This window comes from Alligator mississippiensis, chromosome 12 (genome assembly GCF_030867095.1).
Source record: "Alligator mississippiensis isolate rAllMis1 chromosome 12, rAllMis1, whole genome shotgun sequence".
Taxonomy (NCBI): Eukaryota; Metazoa; Chordata; order Crocodylia; family Alligatoridae; genus Alligator; species Alligator mississippiensis.
The window spans coordinates 60,785,463-60,811,349 of record NC_081835.1 but is presented as its reverse complement, the minus strand read 5'-3'; the positions used below and the strand labels follow the sequence as shown (position 1 = coordinate 60,811,349).

The 25,887-nt window shown below is 43.0% G+C and overlaps 2 protein-coding genes across 5 annotated transcripts in view; both read left to right on the top strand.

Annotated features, from left to right (window-relative positions):
- Positions 1 to 9,678, top strand: part of CCDC180 (coiled-coil domain containing 180) — a 42,492-nt gene extending 32,814 nt beyond the window's left edge. For 2 of the 4 annotated variants that reach the window (XM_059715634.1, XM_019475865.2), the window contains 5 exons: positions 63 to 174; positions 668 to 773; positions 1,269 to 1,407; positions 3,630 to 3,755; positions 6,858 to 9,678. In XM_059715634.1, the coding sequence (XP_059571617.1) occupies positions 63 to 174; positions 668 to 773; positions 1,269 to 1,407; positions 3,630 to 3,755; positions 6,858 to 6,962 (588 nt within the window). In that variant the 3' untranslated portion in view covers positions 6,963 to 9,678. Of the gene's footprint in view, positions 1 to 62; positions 175 to 667; positions 774 to 1,268; positions 1,408 to 3,629; positions 3,855 to 6,857 lie in introns of those variants that run through there. The other 2 variants (XR_002086490.2, XM_019475866.2) reach the window with 2 other exon arrangements.
- A 215-nt stretch (positions 9,679 to 9,893) lies between these two features.
- GBGT1 (globoside alpha-1,3-N-acetylgalactosaminyltransferase 1 (FORS blood group)) lies at positions 9,894 to 21,645 on the top strand. Its single transcript, XM_059715637.1, is given in 7 exon segments — positions 9,894 to 10,158; positions 11,427 to 11,545; positions 12,395 to 12,457; positions 14,890 to 15,062; positions 15,556 to 15,621; positions 17,020 to 17,154; positions 18,592 to 21,645. Coding segments are annotated over 2 exon segments (681 nt in total). The 5' UTR covers positions 9,894 to 10,158; positions 11,427 to 11,545; positions 12,395 to 12,457; positions 14,890 to 15,062; positions 15,556 to 15,621; positions 17,020 to 17,041; the 3' UTR covers positions 19,160 to 21,645.
- The last annotated feature ends 4,242 nt before the right edge of the window (positions 21,646 to 25,887 follow it).

The following is a 25,887-nucleotide window of genomic DNA, read 5'->3' as shown; positions in this document are numbered from 1 at the left end:
TTAAGACAATCCTTTTTTTATAAGAATAAACAAAGTAATGAATGATCCTTGCATTCCCACAGGCCTGCGCTACATTGTGTGCCCAGAAATTTGTTTCTGCACTAGCTTCCCTCACAGAGAGGATGCTTCTGGAATTTGATGAGTGTATCACTATTGACGAGGTACAGGAAACAAGTAAGTCACTTGGTGGGAACACTTGCCACATGCCATTGGCAGCAAAAAGACAGGAAGGTGTGTGTCCTCCAGAGTCTCAGATGCTACAAGGGCTGGTGCAGCCTCTTGCATAAATCCAGAGCAATCGCTAGCTGCTCTAAGTACACTAATCTCCTAGTACTCTGTGTAGCCCCAAGTAGCCATAACTATCCCTCTAGCACATCCCCTACTCTGGGACTTAACTGAGGACAAGAATTGGCCCCTGTGCATGTGTAGCACTTCAGTCCTAGCATATCACATGGCAGTTCAGGCCACTACTAACACAATTTTAGGCCTGACTGAAGAGATATCTGGGTGCTCTGTTAGGAAAGAAGACCTTTAAAATCTGACATCCTTCAAACAAAAGGAATTTGCATGTTCTTGCAAAGCTTCTTCTGAAAAATATAACCTCCAGCTGCATCTAGTTACTTTGAAGCAATGATATAAGTCTGATGTTTTCTTCACTCTGCCACAGGACCTGAAACCCCAAAAGAGAAGATTTCCACTTTAATCCGTCGTAAACAAGCAGGACTTCCCTTAGAAATCCATGAATCTAAGCTGTTGACTGAACGTAAGAGCAGGTAACATTAGAATATACTGAACGTTTCTGCACTTCCAGGTCTAAGCACCATCCTCAGAATTTTCTGCTATGCTGAGGCAGGAGAGCAGTCTTTGGAGAATGGTTTGGTGAAGCCAAAGAGCTGGTGTAAAGTTATTACTACTAATGGTAGATTCCAGCAGTCAGTGTTAGAAATTATCCTAGTCTGCCAGATGTGCTTGCCCATTCTGGGACAAAAACTACCTGGTTTTGATTATATGATCAAGTATTACATAATAGATGTGCACATAACGAAACATAGAGACATTTTTATTCCAGTGTAAAGTAATTGAACTCTTTCCTCTGTGGATGAGACTACAAAGGAACATTAATTTAATATGGATCCTGCTGTGAAGATTTTCTTAGTTGATTCTAAATTCTGTCTCTCAGTATCACTAACACTAAAACAGTGTGCTTCCTTTTGCCTCACCCCCTTCTGCAAGAAAAGTAAAAGGAAAATCATGCTTGTGTTTTTAAGGACCTGGCCAGAAATACCAGCAACAGTGCTCACAGATACTCCAGGTTATGTTCTTTGCAGAGAAACTGCCTCTGTGACAACAGCCAAAACCACGTTGGGTCACCTGTCAGCAGCAGAAGCAAGAGATGCCACTTATATGGTTGGTGTTAAGTGGAAATGCAGTTCCTGGGGGCTACCTCTTAATGGAAGAGTGTTTATCTGCACCGAAAGTCAGTGCTCACTGCAAGTCTTTGCGTAGATCAAGGACAAAGCAGAAATTCCCTTTCTTTTCCTTTCCTTTCCTTTCCATTTCCCTAGGACAGTGACAAAAATGGAAGGCACTGGAGTGATTTCTGCTGAGCGCTCCATCATTCAGGCAAAACGTCTCCATCCATCCAAAGTCCTGAGTCATTTCAAATTTTTCTTTCCAGATTTTTCAGGTTCATGTCTCTTCACTTGGGCCAGTAAGAGAATGAACACATTTTTATTTCAGATTTTTCTGTCATCTGATTTACAGTGGGCCTAACTCAGCATCTAGGATAAGGTGCTTTGTTACAGTTTCCTGGAAACCCATGGTGCTGGTCCAGTTCTCTAAATGGCCCTGCCCCAAGTGAACTGAGTTTATTTCAACTAGATTCAGCATTCATTTTGTAGGGCAGGTGGCATCTTCAGAGTTTATCTAGTTCAGAGGCATGACTTTTTGTACGCAACAACCTACTTTGTCAGATATTATTATAACATCTGATGAAGTAGGTTATTGCCTGTGAAAGCTCATGTCTCTCTGAACAAGTTGGTCTCTAACACACCTGGCAGACATTAAAATAATGGTGCAATGAGATTGCATCCCTGATCCCAACAATTGTACTTCCTGCAATGCCCTGAGGGAGTTGTGGGAGAAGGCAAACACAATACCAGGTCACAGTGAGCCCCGCTGCTCACCATGACCCATTACCCCAGCCCAGCTGATGGCCTTCCCATGCCTCAGCATCCAGAAAAGCATGGGGTGCTGAGCCCTAGGTATGGCTGTACTGCATGGCTGGCAACCAAGGCCCACCATGCAGCTGGAATTGAGTTCCATGACAGGGCTACCCTGCTGCATGGTCAATTTAAGGTGTGATGGAAAGCAGCAACAAAATTGTTTCAGGTATTTTGTGGAGCAATTTTGTGGCTGGTTTCTTGTTTTCATTCCATTAAATCACTGAAGTGGGCAAGTTATGGTGCAATTAACAGCTTAATTGCATCGTAAGTGTAATATCTGCTGGGGATCTAAGGTGCTACCCTGCTCTACTTTCTGCTGATTTCATACTGACATGGTCTACTGCCTCTGTGTTCATTTTGTGTGTAATTGTAGGCTATATATTACAGCAGATGGCAGCAAGACCATAAATTGTGAGGCGACTGCTGAAGCATTAGGTATCCTTTAGATATACAGAGTTCTATATCACTCTGTATATCTAGAGAATACTTAGGCAGCTTGGCAGGATTCGATTTTTGTCAGTAAATGTTGACTTCGCCTCACAGACTGACAAAAAATATGTCCATCATTAATAATCAAAATTTATAGAAAGGGGATATGCTGACTGTAGTTTGGACTGCAACTCCCAGAAACCCCAGGGGACTGGGAACAAAGGAAACAAATTTAATGCAATCCTGAAAATTTAAATAGAAATCAAAATAAATGCTTAAAAATAAACATTGATATTATCGGTCAACATTATTTTTTTTTTAATTGAATTCTGCCAAACCTACTAATACTTTAGTACTTGCCTTACAACCTGCCTGTTGGGCATGGAGTCTGTTCATGAGAGAGAGATTAGTATTAATCAAAGTTAGATGTACATATGATGCAGTAAATATATATTATAAAATATGCTTTGTTATGTACTTGCACATTCGGGAAGTCATTTTTTTTCTTTGGAACCAGACGTCCATATTCAGTAGATCTGGAAATTTTTGTGGAAGCAGAAGGTTTTGTCTGGGTGAGGGACCTTTCAGCAGCTTCATCACATACATTTGAGCTTGCTTTTATGCCACAGTAGGTTTTAAGACAGCTAGATCTGAAGAGAACCCCTCCCTTAGTCTTTTAGGAGCTTACTGAGCTGGGATGAAGAGCTTTCATTTTTAACCCAATTGATACTCAAAAGTAAAATTTACATCTTGATGATGCTGTTTCAGTGCCTGTTAAAACAGAAAGAAATGGAAGAAAGGCAATGAATAATTCATTGTCTACAGAGCTGCATTGTCAAGCATAGAAAATAAATGGCCTGCACACAATCATCTGACATGGTGGAGCAGGACACGGGGCTGGGGATTGAAAGGAATGGTACACAAAGGGAATCATATTTGATCTCAACTACTTGCTTAATTTTGTTATTTTTACAGAAGTACAAGCAGAGGCTCAAAAAGGAGTTTGCCTGTATCAAAGAAGAAAGTACAGCCCAATTGATGAAGGCCCAGCATTGGGAAGACTGGTGGAAACAATCTATTCAGAAGATAAAGCAGCTCTATGTATGAAACCAGAATATCTTCTTATGTATAGATAATTGTTAATAATGTATCAGTGTCTCTGTTCTACAAATAAAACTTTATACCTCATTAGAGCTAAAAGAGTGATCATACTTAAATTTCCTGGAAAACTTGCTGAATGTCTGTATGTAGACCAGGGGGAGAAATTAATATTTGCTGCTTACTTAGTCTCAAGTTCTAGCCTGCTAAATACTGTTCCTTAGTCTCTTTATAATAGCCATTAACTGATAAAGGTTGAGAAGAATTTCCTTCCTCCGGCAGCTTATTCCATAACTGTCTTTTGTCAGATTCCTTGTATCTGACTTAGAAGCATCTACTACCAGCCATTGTCAGAGACGACATATTGCATTAGCCCAAGAGTGTCAGTGGATTGTGGCGTTGGTCTGCAGTCCAGGTGACTAGTGTGGGGCAAGTCCGTGGGCAGGCTCAGGCCCACAAACTGCACCCCCTTCCTTCAATCTGGCATGGGGGCTGGTCCAGCTCCATGTGGTACGTGCTGCGTGCTGCGCACATCCTGGACTGGCCTTGTCTGCTGCATGCAGCATACACACCAGAGTTGTGATCCAACCCATGGGGCTAGTCTGGCATGTGCTGCATGTAGTATACCAGTCCAGTCTGAGACCCTCAGACATCCCTAAGGGCCAAATTGTACAGGGCCAGATGCAGCCTTTGGACCATATCTTTGATACACTTGCATCAGATGAACTAAATGTTTTGTATTCAGGCTAGCAATTCCTATTTGGCTAGTTTATTTGATTTTGAAGCCAGGTTTCCAGCCCTGTAACTACAATCACTTCTAGCACCACAGATGTACATTTGCTATTCTCTAGACTGGTAGCTGACTTCATTGAGAGTACTGATGTTTCTGTTAACAGTTCAGACACTTAATTCTGATGTTCCCAGATAATTGTTGGATGTCTTCTGTCCTCCGTTCTTTCATCCACTCTGAAAATGTCTGAAACATTTCCTAAACCTTGAATCACATTTGCCCTTTGAGCACTTTCTTTTCTCTCTTTCCCTTCAATGAATTTAAGAATAACGAATCATACTGGACTTAACAGATCAAAAGTAAGAGTGTGTACCCTTCTGGCTGTTTTCTTAAAAATGGATTTATTTCCTGATCGTGAATTCAGTTCTCATTGAAGGATTGTTAACGATTCTCCCCATCATTCAATCCCTGAGCTTTGGTAGATGATCCCAAGGACATCATTAACCTATTGACATACTAATTGCTTGAAGTTTGAGAAGTGGGGGTTGAATTGGGGAGAAAGGAGGGTTAATGTTGAGCTGGTTCTTTACTGAAAATGCTATTGATGTTTTTGCTTTATTCTACTCCAAGAGGAAAAGACTAGACGATTCTCAGCTGGTATAAGTGACCAGCAGATCTCTTTTGAAATCAATGGAGCTACATCTGTTTGTACAGTTAAGAATCTGGTCTGATAAGGAGACCTCCTGAGATTCAGTTGTTTCTTAATGATTTCCATATCAGATGAGCTCAGCTTGCCACCTTTAAAGCTCAGTTTGGTCTCTTGAGTCACAATGGACTCTTTCCTTGTGTATCATCAGTAAAATACATCCTGCAGGTCTCTGTTACCCCAGAGCACTGTCACTTGGCCACGATATGTGCCTTCATTAACAATGGTGTTTATTATTTTTTCCTAATTCTGAAAGCTCTGTTTTTATTTCTTTCATGCTCACAATATAAACACTGGGGAATTGTAATGACTGTTAATATATAGTAAACATGAGTTTTCATCTGTGCTTTATATGATGTTCCTTGGGTTTTATGGCTAGGATCCTTTGGGATTTTCCACTACTAGATCCAAGACTTAGGAGGTTGCCATTGTTAGATGCAGCACTTACAGAACTGACGTAGTTGCTATCATTGGCAAATGCTGTTGATTATCTTATCCTCAGGAGACACTTTTTACATTACATGGAGTATCAAGAGTTTGTTTGTTCATATATGTTCAAGTTAACAGATGGCTTCTGAACTATAGGCCAAAGCTGGTCTAAATGCAAAATTTCTGTTTTTAAGGGACATAAAAGATCCCAGTATTTGTTTTCATGCTGACTAGGAAGAAAAACAAAGATCTTTTCCTTTGAAAACATCTTTTCCATATTTTTCTACAAGACAGAATTCATTACATTAATATTTGCTGTTTAGTCTCATGATCTATCCTGCTAATTATTGAAAAATAAGTTTGGGAAAAATACCATTCAGGAATTTTGAAATGACTTGTCAGGATTTTGACATTTCATTTCAAATTTGATTTTACTTTTTTTGTATTTCATTGTCTTACATCATGTCATGAATTGCTAGTAGGAATGTGCAAGGAGTAGAAATGAAATTTAAAAATTCTTAAAATGATGCAAAACTTTTTTTTTTGTTCTGATTGAAATATTTGGCTCTGGAATTTTCGTAGTCAGTCTGCACAAGGTATATTTCCCAAGCGCTTCCATAATATTTAACTTTTTGGTATCCAGTCTTCAGTAGCATTTTTTCTGGCTTAATACTTAAACACAAGTTTTGGTTTGATCTGGATGGAGTTATTTTTGCTAATATTCCTTGCTAACAATAGTATATAATAAACTGATTCCTTGGGACAGATTTGATTACCCAAGCAATCCTAATTCTTGAAAAAACTGTCTTGGTGAGAGGTTTAGCACAAGATCTAGTATGGTTCAGGTGGGTCTTCTGTGTTGCTTAAGATTTGTGTTGGCCTTCTGTGTAGGAACTGCTTCCTGTTTCCTTCGTGAGAGAGAAATTAAACTTTTTGTACGGTGGCTTGTACAGCCATTTTTAGGCTCAGACTAAAAGCAGCCAGGTCCAGAAATGTTTGTTTGTGGGAGACGCAGGTGTCTCTTCGAAGGTGTTTTTCAAACCTTTCATCTTTGGTTGGATTTGATTGCAATAGTAATGACATCCCTGGGGCTGGCCGGGCACAGCTGGATGGCAGACTTCTAATTAGGAGCCACCCATGCATGGTTCCCTCACTCTTTCAGGTGGATCCTTGATGCATCTCCCTGCAACAGATTTCTTCTTCCCTGATCTCTCCCATCTCACTTGTGTCTCTTTGTCAGGTGGAGGACAGACGGATGGGCAAAAAGTATCATAGAAATGTAAGTACAAACATAAAACTCAGGTCAACAACACTGCTGATTTTTGGTGAATCGGGACACGGGTAAGATTAACACGTTCTTTTCCTGACTTTTGTTTGATCCCCAGTTTGTCCAATATCACTTTCAGTTTGGCTTTGTGTACAGCAGCTTGTAAAAAATCAGGGACTACGGGCCAAATTTTTGTCTGGTGTAAATGGGTGGGGCACCATTGACTTCCATGCTGTTTCATGAGTTTATTCTAGTAGGAAATTTACCCCCCTGCTTTTTTATTTCATTTGCGTGGAGCACTCTGGAAATGTTAAACACTAGACAGATGCAATGAAGTAAATCTTAATCACTGCCCTAATAAAAGCCCTGGCGAATGTACCGCACATGGAACAAGGACTCCATATAGTGTCGAATCTGTGCCAGAACTGAGTTAACTCATTGTCTTACAAACCACGATGAGAAGCTCTGAATAACCAGCAGCCAAACAGGGGAGCTGAGATGATAAAATCCATGCTTCTGACTCATTTGTTTATGATGGAATAATGTTTCCTCATTACGCTGCCAAAGCCTAAATATGCTATTACATCTACCAACCATGCCATGGCACACTGGAAGATTTTAAGTGTAGGTCATACAATGGTTTATCTGGGATGATTTAAACAGAAATAATCTTGCCTTGCAGGGAGGTTGAACTAGATGACTTGTTGAGATCCCTTGTAGCCCCATTTTTCTGTGATTCCGGTTATTTCCCTGTAGGCAGGAGAGCAGAAAGTTTAACTACTTTACATGCATATCTTCCTTAGCTTGTTATATGCATGTAACCTACTATTAATTGGCACTTTCTAGACTGGATGGTGCTAACTGACCCATAAAATAGCTTCCTTCTCTACCAAACCCCTTAACATGTTTACATAATGATATTTAACAGTTCATTAGGGTTCTGGTTTTCTGTGCTTGCATTAGAGGTTTCTGGGATGTTTGCTTTGGGCCTTAGCACAAAGATACTGGTTTAACTTTTCTTCACAGCTATGAATGGCAGGACTGTACCATGGCAAAAGTTTGGGAGCTAGAGCATAAAAAATCTAGAGCATTGGGCCCTGTAGTGAGGTAGGCTTGAGAAAGTGGTGGTCTTTAAGCTTCACTGCCTCAGGATTAGCTCCCAGAGGCATCGCACTTCATTCATGACCATTAGGCATGGTTTCCCTGTGCTCTTAACCTGGAGCTGAAGCATGCATAATCGTTACATCAGACTTTTCCCTTCCTCTTTATACCCCCCAGCCTCTGTGTACTGGGGGATGAGCTATTGTTCTGGCCCACCCTACCTACTTGCTCTTTGTGTGGGGAGGAGCATATTGGATGCACAGTCCCTGTGTCTTATCTGCCTTTCCCCCTGCCTAGCATGCCTGGAACCACAATCCAAGCGGGTCTAACAGGTGGGCAGTATACCCCTTTCTAGCTGCATAGGACCCAGCCACAATCTAGCCCTAAAGGAATCTACATATATGTATTCAAGCGCTGTCGCTTTCCCTACGCTCCATCAGTTCCTGTGGTTAGCTTCTGCAAATCTTTGCGATCCCACCTCTGCCCTCATCTTGCAGTAACATAATGTTACTAAAATTTTGGCTATCAGGCCCTGGATGAATACAGCGCTTCCTTCTCCAAGGCTCTCAGAGCAGCAGCATTTACCAGCATTACATTCAATTGTGGAACATTTTCAGAACTGTTGCTCCAGAGCTGAGACATCCTGTGCCGAGATTAATCTTGAACTCCGTGTTTCACTTTGACTTGTAACTCTGAACAAACCTTGGCTGCAGTGCAGCAGTATTTAGTGCATAGCTAAGCAGGGAGCCACTGGAAGCAAGAGAGGTGGATCAGAGCACAGCAGAACAGGGCTAGTAGCAAATCTTTTTCATACCCAGTTCTGGGCCTGCAGAATCTTCAGCTAAGAGCCCAGAATCGCCAAGCTTGAATCTCTAAAGATGCTGAGCAGCAGGATGCTCTTTTTTTCTTTCATGGGAACTGGGGACATTTATTGGAGAAAAGTATATTTTAAACAGCTGATAGATAGATAAATGGGGGAGATAACATCACAATAAAATGATGTGCAATGACACCAAAGCTGCTTCAAATGCTCTTTGCTCCCCAGCTTGTTGCATTAAGTTAGAGGTGGAGGGGAATACTTGTGAATTCATTTGGCTCATTTTCCACTTTCTCTTTGGCTAGTGCAGGATGGATCCCTAGCACATTCTTTGGTACTTTGTACAGGTGATATCAAGCAAGAGCTGGTTGCTGAAGGCAGCATACTAGACTGCTAAGCAGGAGAACAGTGCCTGGGACTGCCCAATATATCATCCCCTCCATCTATTAAGGAGTGGCTTTACCAGTCACTAAAATGAAGGTCTGGCATTCAGGAATACTATCAAGAGACTGATCATCATTAACTGGGCCCAGTCACATGATAGAGGTTTGTTTCACTGCCTAGCGGTTGCTACTATTGTCCCTAAGTGGAGAATCACCTTGTTGCTGACCATTTTGCTGGGACAAAAGGAATGCACAATGAAAGGTGGAAGGCTAATTTATCAGGACTAACAGTGGCTAAAGGCCCCTGAACTAGGGAGGCGTTGTAATATAATGTGTACTATAGTTCTCACATATTCTATATTGCAAGGCATGTTACCAGTTTGCCTTCCTCTCATCCCCGGGAAGATCTTGGAGAAAATCATCAAAGAGACCATTCTTGACAGACTGGCTGAAGGCAACTTCTTGAGGGATAGCCAGCACGGGTTTGTTGCAGGTAGGTCTTGCCTGACCAATCTCATCTCCTCCTACAACCAGGTGACCTATCACCTGGACAAGGGAGAAGAGATGGATGTCATATATCTTGACTTTAAAAAAGCTTTTGATCTGGTATCCTATGATCCTCTTATAGAAAAACTGGCCAGTTGCGGCCTCGGCTACATCACAATCTGCTGGCTGGGGAATTGGCTTTGAGGTTGGACCCAGAGAGTGGTAGTTGGTGGAAGTCAATCATCGTGGTGCGCCGTGACTAGTGGGGTCCCCCCAAGGCTTTGTCCTCAGGCCAATCCTTTTCAACATCTTCATTAATGATGTGGACATTGGTGTGAGAAGTGGGCTGGCCAAGTTCGCTGATGACACCAAACTTTGGGGTAAAGTGTCCACGTCCAAGGACAGGATGGTAATCCAGGCTGACCTTGACAGGCTCGGAAAATGGGCAGATGAAAACCTCATGGCCTTCAACACCAAAAAATGCAAGGTACTCCACCTTGGGAAGAAAAATCCACAGCATGCTTATGGGCTTGGCAGTGCTATGCTTGCTAGCACCACGGCCAAAAGGAACTTGGTGGTCATGATTGACCTGAAGATGAATACAAGCCACCAGTGTGATGTTGCAGTCGGCAAAGCGAGCAAAACTCTGGCTTGCATCCATAGATGCTTCTCTAACAAATCCCAGGATGTCATCCTCCCGTTGTACTTGGCCTTGGTGAGGCTGCAGCTGGAGTACTGTATCTAGCTCTGGGCTCCACAATTTAAAAGGGATGTGGAGAAGCTTGAGATAGTGCAGAGGAGAGTCAGGCGCAGGATCAGGGGGCAGGAGAACAGGCCCTATGATGAGAGGCTGAGAGCTACAGGGCTCTTCAGCCTGGAAAACCGCAGGCTCAGGGGGGACCTGGTGTCTGCCTGTAAGTATATAAGGGGTGTACATCAGGATCTGGGGGAACGCCTGTTCACCAGAGCGCCCCAAGGAATGACAAGGTCAAATGGTCACAAATTTCTCCCAGCCCATTTCAGGCTGGACATAAAGAAGAACTTGTTTACAGTCCGAGCCCCCAAGACCTTGAACAGACCGCTGCTGGAGGTGGTGCAAGCACCCACTCTGGATTCCTTTAAGAGTCAATTGGACGTTTATCTTGCTGGGATCCTATGACCCCTGCTGACTTCCTGCCCCTGGGGCAGGGGGCTGGACTCGATGATCTTAGAAGGTCCCTTCCAGCCCTAATGTCTATGAAATGATATGCACGTACGCTAAGTTCTGTCACTGGCAATTACTGACACTGGAAATTGGTCAACATACTCACCATCTCATCTGATATCATTTGGTCAAGTGACTGAACTAGTCTTAACAAGGGGTTAGAGCTTTATATGAACAAGTGATATTTCCACGACCTAGGATTAAATTGGAAAGGTTTTCAGCCATCAAGCTTCAAGAGAGAAGCTAAGCTGCAGTCAGGAAGAAATGGCTTCCCCCATCATATTACACAGGGGTAAATAGCCAGGTCATTGTGGTGATTTCTTAATGCATCTTGCATAAACCACTGCAGAGAGAGAACCCAGACTAGCTGGGACCCTGTGTTTGCTGCAGTCCAGCTCTCCTTGGTTTCCTGATTTCAGAAAGATTAAGTATAAGCATGAGATAAAACACAGCACACAGCACTGCGTGCTTTCATGATAAAGTAGCATGTGTCTTATTCTGGGATCTCTACATCCAGCTTGAAGACTAGTGCCTTTCTGTGTCCATTGCAGGTAGAGGGCTGCTAGGATTGGGAATTTGCCCTTTCCTCCACCCTGAGGGAAATGACCTGCAGAAAAGGGATAAGATCTGTTCTCATTTTTTCTCTGTTCACCATTCCCATCTGTGTCTGGTGAGTATCAGCTGCCAATCTTACTTACCCAAGTAACTTATTCCCTAAGGGTATGTGTATGCTGCAGTCAAAGGCAGGGCTGCAGCTCCTGTACACGTACCCATTGTAGCTTTAAGCTAGCCGCCGGCTCAGTACAGATAACAATAATAGTTGTGGGAACACAGAGTTCGCAGTGGACTCGGTACATGACTATTCACTCAGCTGCTAGGGGAGGTTTTTTAGCACATGCTGAGTTCTGCTGTGTCTGTGTTGTTATTGGCATCTAAGCTAGACAGCTTACAGCTAACTTGGTTGTCTATATGAGATACAGTTGCACTTTTGACTGCTTTGGAGACATACTCTAAGAGTTCTCACATACAAAAATTGCTAGTCAAGCTCAAAAGGCACTTGAAAGGAGGTTTGGAATAGGTATTTTATTAATCTTAATTATATTTCACATGAGTTTCTGGCCTTACTATAAGAGCTGTCAGGTAGTATGCTGATTTCTCAGGGTTTTGTCAGTGGACCCCTAAAATGAAGAACTATTGGAAATTATGTATTTATAGATTGCAATTCTGTAAGACTTTTGTAAATAACACAGTAATAACAAAACTCAGCCTTTAATTTAAATCTGAATGTTTCTGGACTTCAGGTATTTTCAGATGCCTTTTCACAGCTGAGTAGCAATACATTATAATCCAAAAATTATATCCAAAGGTGAATACCACTGTATCCTTCATTAGCTAATGAATTGGCTAGACAACTGGTTATGGTGATCTTTTAAATGTCTACGTAGGATACCTAGAAAACCTTGGAAAATCCTACCAAGTGTTGGAGAAATGTCTACTTAAATGTTTTTTCCTCTTGTAGGATTGCAGTATGGAATTGAGACATCCGCTACCTTCCCTGTTACTTCTCATGCCCAGAATTCTTGTAAGTATTCAGTGTGGTGTGCAAGCTGCATCATGGATCAACAGTCCAACAACAAAAGCTCTTTCTTTATGCTGTGAACATTGTTTAATATATATTCCAGTATCATCATTTTAACACACATAAATATCAACAAACCAATAATTAATATAATTCTTAGGCGTATATGGTATTCCTAGAATCTCTTGAGAAGCTTAGTAATATACATACTATAATAATATATATTACTACATTTCTTAAGAGATTCTAGAATTACCATGAATACCTAAGAATCATATTAATTATTAGTTTGTTGGTATTTATATTAGTTAAAATGATGATACTTTGCAGCTCTCTTCTAAGAATCAAAATAGCACTATATAGGCAGACAAGAGTCTTTGGGTGAATCTAGTATCTTTTATTAAACCAACTTAAATAGTTGGAAAAAAAAATTTCCAACTATTTAAGTTGGTCTAATAAAAGATACCAGATTCACCCAAAGACCCTTGTCTGCCTATGTCCTTAAACCAACATGGCTACACCCTGCACCCCTATAGCACTATATAAACATGACTAAAATCCCAAGATATCTCCAGGATTAAATTTTTAGTAAGGGAAAACCTGCCTGTTATATTTTGTCCAAGGCATTCACAAATAAATGACTCCAGCCATAAGCATGGGAAAGAGTACTGCCAGACTGGCAGATGCAGAAAATATTGTAAACATGATGTAAAGTAGGCACTTATTGACATTAGCAGATTCAACAGAAAGTAACTTAAGATTCATGCATGCAGATTCATCGCATTCACATAACTCACATTGCCCACGTGGTCCACAGCTCATGTTTTTCCACAGCTTGTCTGGTACAGGCCAGCAGGCCCAGAGCTTTAGGGTTGGGGAGGGTATCGTGCAGACTATGGGAGTTGGGCTGAGAAGAGTGAGGAGCTTTGGCCCTGGCTCACATCATGACCTCAAGCAAGCGACTGGGGCCTCTGGAGGCACCACAGAAGGGCAGGGATGCTTTAGCCTTGACCCTGAAAGAGGCCACTCAGCAGACCAGGAAGGGAATTATTAAGTTTCTTTCCTTCCCCATAGTCAAACCCATCTGACTCAGTGGTAGCAATAGCTTTGCGTTATGGGGGAATTACCTGGCCCCTGAGCAAGCTACTTTAATATAATGCAACCCCAAATGTCATGAGCCCTGCTCTAAGAAATTCCAGGACCGTGGTCCATTCCCCTTAAACACTGGACAGTCTCTTTTCCCATTGCATGTCACAGCCTGTTCTTCATGTAAAATATCTCATGAGGAAAACAGAATTATAGAGAGGGAAAGAATCTAGATATGTTCCAGTTGTTGCTCAGTGCACTGAGCTTGGATCATTCAACATCTGTTGAGATGCATATTTTACTGAAAGCCATTTTTTTTAATACAGGAATATGTTCCAGCTGGTTCAATAGCTCCCCACCCTCCTTTTTCTTTAATAAGTAATTATGCTCATAGTTTAATAAAGGCCCAAAGAGCTGAATACAATTGCTTTGCAACTCCCTCACTTGTAATTCTGCATCTTTGCTCTCTCCCTCTACCTTTTTTTTTTTAACTCAATAACCATTTTACTTAGCAGGAAAGATTCTCTGCAAAATCAAACTGTATTGAATAGCTACATAAAGAGTCCACCTGCTGTGTGAGCACAGTAACTGCCCATGTCACCTTTAAACAAATCTAGTGCAGCTGCTGGTAGATAGTAGTAACGCCCAGGGCTCTCAGCTTCATCTAATGAAATCCAAGTAGGCTGTGAATCTGTGGCTCAGTGGTGCTGGAAGTCACCTCTGGGCTTCTTTTAAAATAGTTGTATTGCTGTCTTCAGCAATGATAGGCTCTGTCCGTGCTGTGGTTAAAGCAGTGCTAGCCCAGGGCAGTTGCTGTTAAGAAGTGATATGTCAATTATCAGGAATACAGGAGCAGGTTCTGTGCTTTGTCTGCTAAAAGGCACAGCACAGGCTGCCCGGTTCTTGGGCAGGGGAGTCCCAGCATGGTGGCTTCAGCTGCCTTTCTGCCTTCCAGATTCTGGGTTGCTGACACCATCAGGAGTGTCCCTGGGCTGTTTACACATGCCTTAGGATGTCCCTCTGCCAGTGGATTTCTCTCAAATTCCTTGCGAGAGTAGAACTAGAGTCCGAACTGATGAGACTCTATTTTTTCACTGACTTCCTTTCCATAAACCATGGTTTTGAATTTTGGTTTTCATTTTGTTGAACTGCCTGGTCCTGCAAACTCTCCCTGCTTCCTTCCTGTTATGCAGCTCCACGAAGCTACAATATACAGGCGAGAAGCCATCCAGCATTTCCCCCAGTAAGCACCAATTGTTTTATTCCCTCCATCTGGCTTTTGAACTGCTCTCCCCCTCTGCTTCAGACCTGATCATCTCTTCCTCTATTTATTTTTTTCTTCTTTGCAGGTTGTTGTATCCTTGGCCAAAGACACTGGATCAGAAGTAAGTTCCCTCCAAAACTCAATTCTACGTGCCTTCCTTGTGCAGGTTGTGCCATTATTGATGCCAAGCTGTGGTGCTAAGCCTCTGTCAGGATTGGACCCTTTTAGAGGAAGGCCTGCTCGCAATACCCGTATTGAGTAAGTCTAATGAAGTCAATGAGCTTGCTTCTAACAAGTTACTTAAGAAGACTGCAGCCCTGTGTAATCCTGTGCCTTGTCTCCATGCCAGCGCATTGCCTTCCAGTTATTTTGATGCTTGTGTGTGTTGCATCTTTCGCTTCCCATTTTGAAAGACAAGTCTCCCCCGGTTAGCCAGGGAGGGGGAGATCTGCTGGGTGCTCGGGTATGTGATTTGGAACAAACCATTGTGCTTTTCTTTTGTGACTACTTAAGACCTTGAGACGTGCATAGGCTGTAATCTTTTCCTGGTGTCCGGGAAGACCCGAGGATGCTCAGCTCCTATGTGGGGGCAAGCCCAAAATGTGCAACATGGCTGTCACCTCCAGCAAGCTCCCTTCATTAGTTACTGTTTTAACACAGAATGTGAATAAGGAAAAAACCCTCTTTTTTGCCTTATTTTTACCTGCTGTTCTTTCAAAAGGATACACTGGGCCTCATTCTCCTTACACAGGTGGTGTATCTCAGGAGTCATTCTAACAAAGCCATTGGAATTACACTGGTGTGAGAGGAGAATCAGGTCTGTCATGATGTATTTTATAATAGTCTTTACTGCAAAAAGTGTCCTGGAGGGAGTTAATGGCAGTTACACACAGTGCTGACTGTGTCAGTGTCCTGGGGAATGAGTCAGTGAGAGGTCCAGTGAAGGCCTTTGAAATGAAAGAGCATATGATAAAGGAATAAACTTACTCATAAGGTATACTAAAATCAGACCTAATAATTGACCTGGGAAGAGATCAGCCCTGTTAAAATAATGTACTTTGTCCAAAAGGAACTAATTTAGATTTTTTTTCTTCCACATATGTTCCTGATTTGTATGTTGTCCAGATATCCAGACTTACATGATTGTACAAGGAAATGGAATTTAAGACTTCATTTTATCCCGGCTGGCTGAACCCGCTGCATCAGCCCTCAAATTATTCCTCACGGTTCCCTTGACCCCGCTTTCATGGCGTCATGCCCTTGGGAAATGATGGAGGGGAGATAGGGCGGGGAGAGAGCTCACTTTTGGCATAGCCTCAAAATGTGGACAAATGAGGTGTCCAGTAAATCTTGTTAACAATTAACAGGGGGCTATGCTCTGGAGATGAGTCTGAGCAGCTCAGGATGAAGCAAGCGTTGTACATTATATTTCATTTAAAAAGCCCAGACTTCTTCCAAGAGCCCTCCCTAGAGGAAAAAAGATGAAATATTAGCACATCATTGCAGTCTGGCGTAACAGGGCTTTTTCTGCATGTCTATTCAATGCTTACACTGCCCATGTAGAAGAGATTATGGATTTTCTATTACTTTGATACATGTTTGAATGTTGGACCAAACATAAAAAGTGTCAGTAGTGATTCAACACATTAAAGCTGCCTTTCTGTGTTGGTAAAATAGAATGTCACGCTACAAACTGTGTTTTAATAACCATGGCAACAGGACAATTTTGTAATTTTAGTATTACCTAGATTTTAAATCGATGCACAGCAATCTGTATCTAAGCTGCAACAAATACAAGGAAGGGGTGTGTGGTTTCCCATATGTGGAGCTCATTGGGGTTAAAATTCACCCCAACACTGGGATCCCCTGGGCTTACAAGAGATTTCAGTGAAACAGGCTATTTGTTACCCTTCCTAGACAACAGCAAATTTCATCCTAGAAACAGAGTCAGGGTCTGATGTCTCCTGCCTGGATGCCTCAGGCTATGAGAGGATGAAAACAGATGGGGAGATTCATAGTTATGAAGCCTCTTGCTGTTTGGAAGGGAAGAGTGAAGATGGGTGACTGGAGAATTTTGTTTATAATGGATCTGGAAGGGGTATATATTGAATATTCCTCTCTCTCTTCTCCTTCCAGTCTCTTTTGCACAGTTACTGGGCTGAGGCTCCAGGGACCGCTTACCTTTTATTTGCTTACTTTTTCCTCTTCCTGCCAGTGTAGGGATGTGCTGACCTGTCATGCTACGGCTGGCCCACAATGTCTGGGAAAGAACCTTCAGCTCGGAAATCTTGGACAGTGCTTACAAACCATTGAACCTCCCCATAAGGATGACTGCCTCTGCCATTGAAAAGTGAGTGAATAATAGCCCGGGGGCTCTGGTTCATGGGGCAATGTTCTCATTCCCCTGTAAAGGTCTCTTTCCCCATGCTGGCACTTCCATCGCTCAGTGTCCTGTTGAGGGGAGTGAGTGTGAGAAGAAGGAGAAACTGGAATTCAAGGAGCTGTTCCAGATGAGGAAGCAGACTACCTTGGTGATACTCAGTAGCACAAAACACCTTTAACTCCTGTTCTTTGTCCCCTTCATGAAAATAAAGGATTCTTAGTATGTTTGGCAACGAGAGACTGGATTGATAAAAGCAGGTGAGAGTCATGCATAATAACACCAAGACGACACTTTTAATCAATAGGTCTCAAAGCACTTTTCATCATTATCTCTGTTTTAAAGAAGGAGAAACTGAGGAATAAAAAGGTGAAGTGATTTGCCCAAGGTTTTTTAGCAGGTCAGTGGCAAAAGCAGGAATACAACACAAGCCTTTGAAGTTCCTGTTCTAGTGCTCTATCCCCAAAGCCCTACTGCCTCCCCAGAGGTCAAACAAGTTCAGTCCAAGTTCTCCTTCTCCACTCACCCTCAGCATCAAGCTCTGTTGCTGCCTGTCAATCCTGCTGTCCATCCCCTGTGCTAGCCACACTTCTTATGGAGAGATTTGCAAGAGCAGTAGTTTCACTACATGGATAAATTGAATAAGAATCCCCTAGTTACTTTATGGAGGACATTGATGAAATCTAAGTGAGACATGATCAGTTCCAGAGGTGAAAAGTTAGCGCAGCAACCTTCTGAGCTATTTAGCTTGCCCTTCAGTTTTGAATATTCTTGTGCCGTTAGACATAGCGCAACGCAGGGTGTAAATTAAATGTGTTGATGGTGAGTACAAGTTCGAGGAGTCCTCCAGTGACTTTCCCAGGTTCCTCCTGTCAAACTGGACATACATGGAGGATCATTAGACAGTCTGAAAAGAGATCCCATCTGTGATGAAAAGGTCTACGCATGCTCCAGAGCAGTGGCCTGATTCATATCTTCCTTGTTCCTTGCCTGGTCATTCCTTCCCGCACAAATCGGAAGGATAATATTTTTACATCCACTTGATAGCAGTGGTTCAGCCCCAAACTATTGGAACAACAGGAGTGCGGACACCATTTTCGAATGTTGATCCAGGTCCTCTTTGAGAGGTATTGAGAGAGAGGTTGCACTGTGGAAGTGGGAGTTTATTCCACATTGTCAACTGACAAAGGCAGATGTAATCAATTTATCCTCTACTCTGCCATCATCCAACCCAATTTTATTCTCACCACCTGCATTTATTATTGCAGTATACTTATAGTAGTATCTAGGCAAATCTCTTCTTACCTAGTCTGTTTCCTACTAAAGCACCCTCCCATTTGCCAGTAATCTGGAAAACAGCCCTTCACCCCAACTGTGCTATTCCTGGACACTTTTGTGTCTCCACAGATATGTAAAGTTTGTGGACCACTTCCTGGAATCAGTAGAGAAGCACTTCATGGAAGGCTATCAGGTGAACTATTACATCTTCACCGACCACCCCCAGGCAGTTCCCAGAGCCGTACTGCAGCCTGCCCGAAGCCTCTTCATGGTCCCGATCAGAAAATATTCCCACTGGCAGAAGATTACCATGTGCAGAATGGAGGCAATAAACAGGCATATTGCAGAAACACTCCACTGGGAGGTGGATCGCTGGATATTGATATTCTGTCTGGATATTGCTACGGTGTTCCACAACCCATGGGGGGCAGAGACACTGGGAGAAGTGGTGGTAGCCATATACCCTGGCTACTTCAACATCCCTCAAAGACAGTTCTCCTATGAGAGAAGGAGCACTTCAGCAACCTTCATCCCTGATGGAGAGGGGAACTTCTACTATGGAGGGGCTGTCATTGGAGGGCTGGTCAAGAAGGTGTATGATATCGCTTAGATGTGTCACATAACCCTTCTGGCAGATGAAACCAAGGGGATCATGGCAGCTTGGCCATGGTACGTCTTGTACCTCAACACTGCCTGAGGTCTGCCTGATATGATTTTCAACGGTGAATAAGAACTATAATAAAACAAGGGGCTGAGCCTTTCAGACATGTGGAGGCCTCTCTTTTCCAGAAATGAAGCACTCAAATTGTTGCCCCTGGAGGGGGCATTCTATTCAGATTTTTTGGCTCTCCTCTATGGACTGATAGTGGAGATGGCACAGATGGTTCTTTTCGTTCAGGGATGGTTTAAGGCACTTCAGAAACAGCTGTTCTGGAGTCACCACTGGTGTTGAGAACAAGAACAAATCAACTTGATGTCTAATCCGTCTAAATACACATGCTCCCCTCTCTGGGTTGTGACTGTCTAAGTGATACCCATGCTAAATATTTCCTGTGAGCTGTGAGAGAAGCCAAACTTCAGCTCTAACTGTAAAGGATCAGCAACTTTCATGTCCTTTTTTTAATGTTCCATGAGTAAAACCCTTCTTGTTACTTGCCTGTAGAACACAGTGTCACAATACCAGTATATGGCTGATGGCACACAAGAATTTATCAGGATTCAGTACATGACTGGATGCTAAAAGGGATAAGGAGAACATACAAAGCTATAATAAATATTTTTAAAAAGAGAGCTTTATAAGGAATATAGACTCTCAGGCTTCATAAACCAACTGCTGACAAATGGAAGCTTGCCCAAAGAGCCGGTTACTCTCTAATTGCCTATTGCAGCAGCTAGTCATGGCCACTGCTAGAACAGGCAAGGGAACTAAAAGGATGAGTGCTGTGAACCCATATGGCAATTTCTGTGTCCTGAATTTCCATCCAAGTTTGGCAGGTCCAAACGACCAGAGCAGATGTAATTGAGTTCAGACCAGCAGCTGAATTTCTGTATACTTTTCCCAGCCAGGGACAAGCTCTGAACCTTTTCATTAGTCCACACGTCTCTGGTGGTTTCTTAATCTTTCCTGACAAAGGAAAGCTGGTGTTGAGATGCCCATGTGGATATCCCACCATTTAGCCCATTCCAACTTTCCTAAGCTCTGTGAGATGAATTGGTTAGAAGTTGCCAAGCTCCTGGAACTGTACAGTAACATCTAACATGTTACTAGCAAATTGAGTGATTTCATTGTGTACTATTCATGCAGTGACTCTGGGTGAATTATTTTCCCAGGCAAGGAGACAGGCTGGAGTTACCATATGCTTTTCATGGAAGAAACAAGAAGCTGATCTAGTTATTGCAGAGCCTCACAACCTGACCGTTCACCTGGAATAAGGAAAAAAAATACAACTCCTGGGAAACCACAATCACATGTCAACAGTTGCAAGTAGCAGGTGCCATACACCCTGCAGAAACATATGTGCTTATAATCATCTTCCAAATAACACCTGAGGGGTGCTTCTAAATTGGAGCAGTTAGAGAACCTACCGAGAGAAGCAAAGATGACAGAGCGCAGAACTAATCCTGCATTGTAAAGCAAAGAGGGTAGCAGCAGGGGTGAAAGGGTTAAGCTGCCTGTTTCCAAGGAAACGTTTTGAAAAAGGCTCATTTGGCAGAAGAATGAGAGAAAATCAGGAAGAGGTGGCTGGCTGTTGTCACATGAGAGCATTGTTAAATGTCAGAGCTTCAAGCATTCAAATAGTTAGGGCCCAGTTTCCAAATGTGGACACCTTGATGGGCCATTCTACAGTCCTGTTTGCAAACTCGGAGGGGACACCCAAGAGCCTGCCAACATGCAAGTTAGAAAACCCATTGAGATGCCCTTAAAATGTATAGCATAACAATGCTCTCTCTTTCCTCCAAAACTCAGCACTGATTGAACACATTGGCCTGGAGTTGTGCCAGCTTGAGGGTCTGTCACCTAATACTTTCTGCTTGCAATTGTTAATGGTTGAGAGAGAAACCTTTTGAACGTACTAAAGGGAGATTTGAATCCTTTAGTTATTAAGTTGCCTCTAATAGTGAACTGTGCTGCTCCTCTCTTGGTCAGAACCAAGGTCTGTATGGACCGGGAGGCCAATGGAGGATCCTTGTCCAATTTCAGCTGCTAATTATGCACCTCCACAAGAGGCAATTTATAAGTCTTCACGTATAATTTGTATTACTTTACTGCCCAAAGGGACCAGCTATGATCAGAGTCTCATTGTGCTTCAGGCTATACATAGATGGATTCATATAGATTTTTAAGTTCAAGTGGGACCACCTAAGCTGACTCCCTACATAGGACAAACCAGACAGCTTTGCCCGGCAATGTCTGCACTGAGCCTGTGATTTCTGGGTGATCTTGTCAGGTGTCCCAGAAAGCATCCAGACTTGAGTGAAAGACTTCAAGTGATAGTCCATAGCAGTCCACAAAGTGATAGGAGTGATAGTCCACAAAGTCCATAGGACTGTTGTTCCAATGGTTCGTTGCTCTGACTGCTACAGATTTTGTGTTTTTTCTGAACTGAATGTATCTAGCATCTACTTTCTGTCTCTGGGTCTTGTTTTGCCTTGTTCTACTAGAATAAAGAGCACGTTCCTATCAAAAAAGCATCTCCTCGTGTATGTACTGCGAGACTGTCCTTAAGTCACCTCTTCATCATCACCACTCATAATGAGAGGCAGCATCAGGTGGAGGGGATATTCCCTGCTTCTGTTTGGGGCCTTAGATAAAAACGTTTATAGCTGTTTGAACAGGGCTTTGCTTTCCTGTCATTCTGGCCAAATGAAAGGCTCAGAAGTTACCCTGCTAATTGCCATGGTCTGATTCTCAGTGTGTCAGGCATGTGCTGCAAACCTGCCACTTGTATCTGGGGAAGACCTCATGTCACATGGCTGGCTCTGATAAGAGCACTGTACAGGGTTGCGGTTTGTAATGGTATCTATGAAGTCCCTGCGCATCCAGGCACCAGGGCTGTGCGATGGCTGAGCCATACACAAACTTTGTTCCAGCACAGAGGCTGCGCCATTCTCTCATGCTGGTTCACTTGCAATTTGCATGGACTCAATCCTCTGACATCATCCCTGCCTGTCCACACAGCCAAGCGACGATGTGATTGTTGCAAATGCTAGCATAGCTGTGCTACCTCTGCCTCTTCAGAAATGCTAACTATTGCAATGTAGATACACTGGTAAAAGCTTCCACGTGTACTAGTAACCATGGTGCGAAGTCCCTGGACATCCTGGGTGCATCTACGCATTCATTAATGCTTAATGAAGTACTAAATGTTCAGTAAATACAGTTACTGTGCAGTAGCTCCAGCACACATTTTTTTGTGACATTTACTGCACAGTAGCCTAATACTACTGCACAGTAGCATATTAGCATGGTTTTTGCCTGGCATGCTACTGTGCTCAGTGTTATTGGGCCACTGCGTATTAAGTGTCTTGTGTAGACGTGCCCCCTGAGAACATAGTCTGGTTGCAAGCATGTGCTTAAGCCAATGTTGCTCCCTGTCCAAGGTTACTGTGACCATTATGAGCTAGGCCAAGCCAAAATGGGGCTGCTAGCATGGGATACTACCTCTCCTTCACTGTGGTGTGTAGACCTCCTCAGGATGAGGGGCAGCAAAGGATGCATCCCATAGACATGGGAGCACATAGTCCTGGTGGATTAACAGCAGCATCACAGTTGCAGCAACAGCCCCCAAACTGCCAAACCCCATGGCTATATACTAGCTTGGCCTTCCTGGGAGAGGGCCTACTCCTCAACATCCCTGCCACCCCTCCCCCTGCTCCCCTGCAACCCCATAAGCACTGGTTTGGCAGGCTTGGGAAATGCCATGGGAATGGCTTCTTTCAGTCGGTGTGGGTATTTTGGCAGGGGGAAGCTGTTCTTTTACTGGAGCTGGCTCAGGCGCACAGGCTGGCTTCTGCGCTCTCAGATCCCAGGAGAAAAGGAGCCAGCATTTGCCAAAAAAGAAATTTCCTGCATGTTCAGTAAGTGATGCACACTACCTCAGAGTCCTGCTGGGCTCACTGTTAACCCTGTTTGTCCTGGCAGGGGTCGGGATTTCCATTTCTATCTATCCACAAGACTTCTCTCCTTCCATTAAGATGTAGCCGTGGTGATCCCCACATTCATCGCCCAGAACTCACGCTACCTAATTCTGGGGAGTGCAGGGAGTTGGGTGTGTGCAGAACACGGCTGCCCATCTACTTTTCTGGAGGTGACCACCATGAACATGTTGCCCTTTGGTCTGAAGCCTCCACCAGCTCCTATGCAGCCATCATGCTCAGTGCTTCCATGGGTCAAGAGGCAGGTCCATTAGCAATTGCACTCTGCCATGACAGCTGCACTTCCAGACATGTCTCTGGTGTGAGTGGCACTGCAGGAGCAGGAGAGCTGCTAGGAAACCCAAAGTGCAGACAGTAACATTCATTGCCCATCTCCCAGAGAAGAATGAGGCTGGAGCTGACAAACCTGGGATTGTGATTAAAGACACTGTACAGCTTAGATTATCTGGGGGAACCCAGAAGGAACTTTGCTCTGTTACCAGGTTCCCTTCAAAGGAGAATTCATTAAAGATTCCTCTATTACATTTACCACATCACTATAAATTAGGGGCCAGCAGCTCTACAGAAGTGCCTGATTCATTTGCAGATCAAGAAGTCATTCCATTTCATTATGAAGGGTACTGGGCTTTTATTATTTAGCAGTTTAATTCCTCCTTCAAATGTCTCGGAGGAGAATTCAACTGTGCAGAGAACGATTTCAAATAAGTCATGCAAAATAAGTGTCTTTCCTTAGCTTGTGCTTGCCTTTATCTATCAAGTATTCAGTTCATACCAGCTCTGTCAGCTATCTGAGAATCACATTGAGTTGTGTCAGGTGAAGTCAATTGATCCCCAAAATGAATGTGCACAGCTCAGTGAGCAAACAGGACCTGGCAAGACAAGGAGGGCCTCACTCCATCGCACACAGAGCAGCGATGTCCCAAGTACAGGAAGCCTAACTTATAAGTCAGGTATCCAGCAAAAAAGACATTTTTTTTTCAGAAATGTCGTTGGTCTGATAAAAGATATCACCTCTACAAGTTCTGATAACTTATACGTGTAACTCAGCACCAGGTGGCACTGCTGTGTCCCTTAATAACAACCCACCAGACTTTTGCAACCTTGGTCAGAAGCAGGTGCTTGGATAAGTGGAGGGTGATTGCCAGGCTCTCAGTAGGACTCCTTTAAAAGCCTTTCACCTGACTTTTTTCTCAATGGAGCCCTCTGAGTGGTTTCATAAACGTCACTTCACCTATGGAATGGAAGACAGGAGTTTATTAGCAACTTGCATTTGAGACACTGAAGGTGTGCAATAGATTGGAGCATGGAGTGGGCAAAAAGCAATGCTTCTGTTGCAAAATGCTCAGAAAGACCACAACAGGTCAAAATGTTTTTAGTACTGTGGATTCCTGTTTGAAAACTCTGGATTTATCTTGTGAATCATGTTTGCACACCTCACAGTGCTAACATTGCATGATGCCTTGCAGTGCCCTTGAAAGAATCTCAATGCATCCTGGTTGCAAATCACTGTCTAGACTCTTTCAAGAGAGTTAGGTAGTGAAAGGCTGCTGAAAGTTTTAGGATTCCCTTTCATCTCTGTAGCTTTTTCAATGTAAAGATTGCAGTAAATATCCCTTTATTATCATAAGCTTTAAACTAATAACTTATTCTTTTCTGCACTGAGAATATTTTGTGAATACCCTTTTCTGATAAAAACTGGTTATACAAATCAACTGTTTCATCATAGCTACTTTTTTAAATGTGCTATATTCCATGTTAAGTACCTTTGCTTCCCTTTGTGATTGATAAAACCATCTTATGTATACCTCCTTCTTACTAATATCACATACTTAAATACATTTTACAACTCAAGACTACTCTAATTTTGTTGCCTAAAGAAAGAAGTGTAGAGTAAGGGTTTGAGGCTTTGCATTTTTCATTCAATTGTTGTTGTGTTTTCTTGCCTTTTTAATGTCTGGGGAGATAACAATTTGTTAGTAGTTTTAAGTGCTCTCTGTGAACACCTTTTAATTTTTTTAAGGTGCTGCCTCAAAAGGAGGAGGAAGATCTCACTGATCTCAAAGTGCATATTTCTTTTCTTCTTGAATGTAAGTGTAACAATACTCTTTGATCTGTCTTTGCCTCTATAGCTTATATGGTTCACAATCTTGCAGTCATCTGTAAGCACTCTATTCCTGAGAGCTATTGAATTCAGGAGCAAAGCCCACTTGCTGACTGCAGTGTGCATGTGTGCGTGCATGTGTGTACATATAATCACGCATGCATGCACTCAACTAGCTGTTGTCCATTCTGGTTAAGTTGGTCTAAAACTGGAAACCTCCTCTGGGGTTTTGCAGCAGTCAACTTCAGGACAATTCAGAAAGGGCTGATTCATTTGACATGGAAACTCCTGCTGCTTTAAGCTGCTGGATTGTGGAGCAGTGCTGCACAATTGGGCTGCTGCTATTATTATTATTTTTTTTATTATTATTATTATTATTATTATTATTTTGTTGATAATATTTTACCAAAAATGAAAGTACCCCTAAGCAGAAAAGACAGCTAAGGGATAAGCAGGAGAGGGAGCGTTGTGTGGATGCTGCCAATGAGGTGTATCATGAGTGAACATGGGGTGTCTTGTATCTTGTGCCCCTCTGAGAGGGGTATGGGGGAGCTGCCCCATCAGGCAGGAAGGGCTGAGGTGACATGCAGCCCGGGAGTAAGGCAGGGTTGGCCAAACTGGGGAAGCTGTGGGGGCGAAGCAGGGTCAGGGCTGAACTGGCTTGGGGC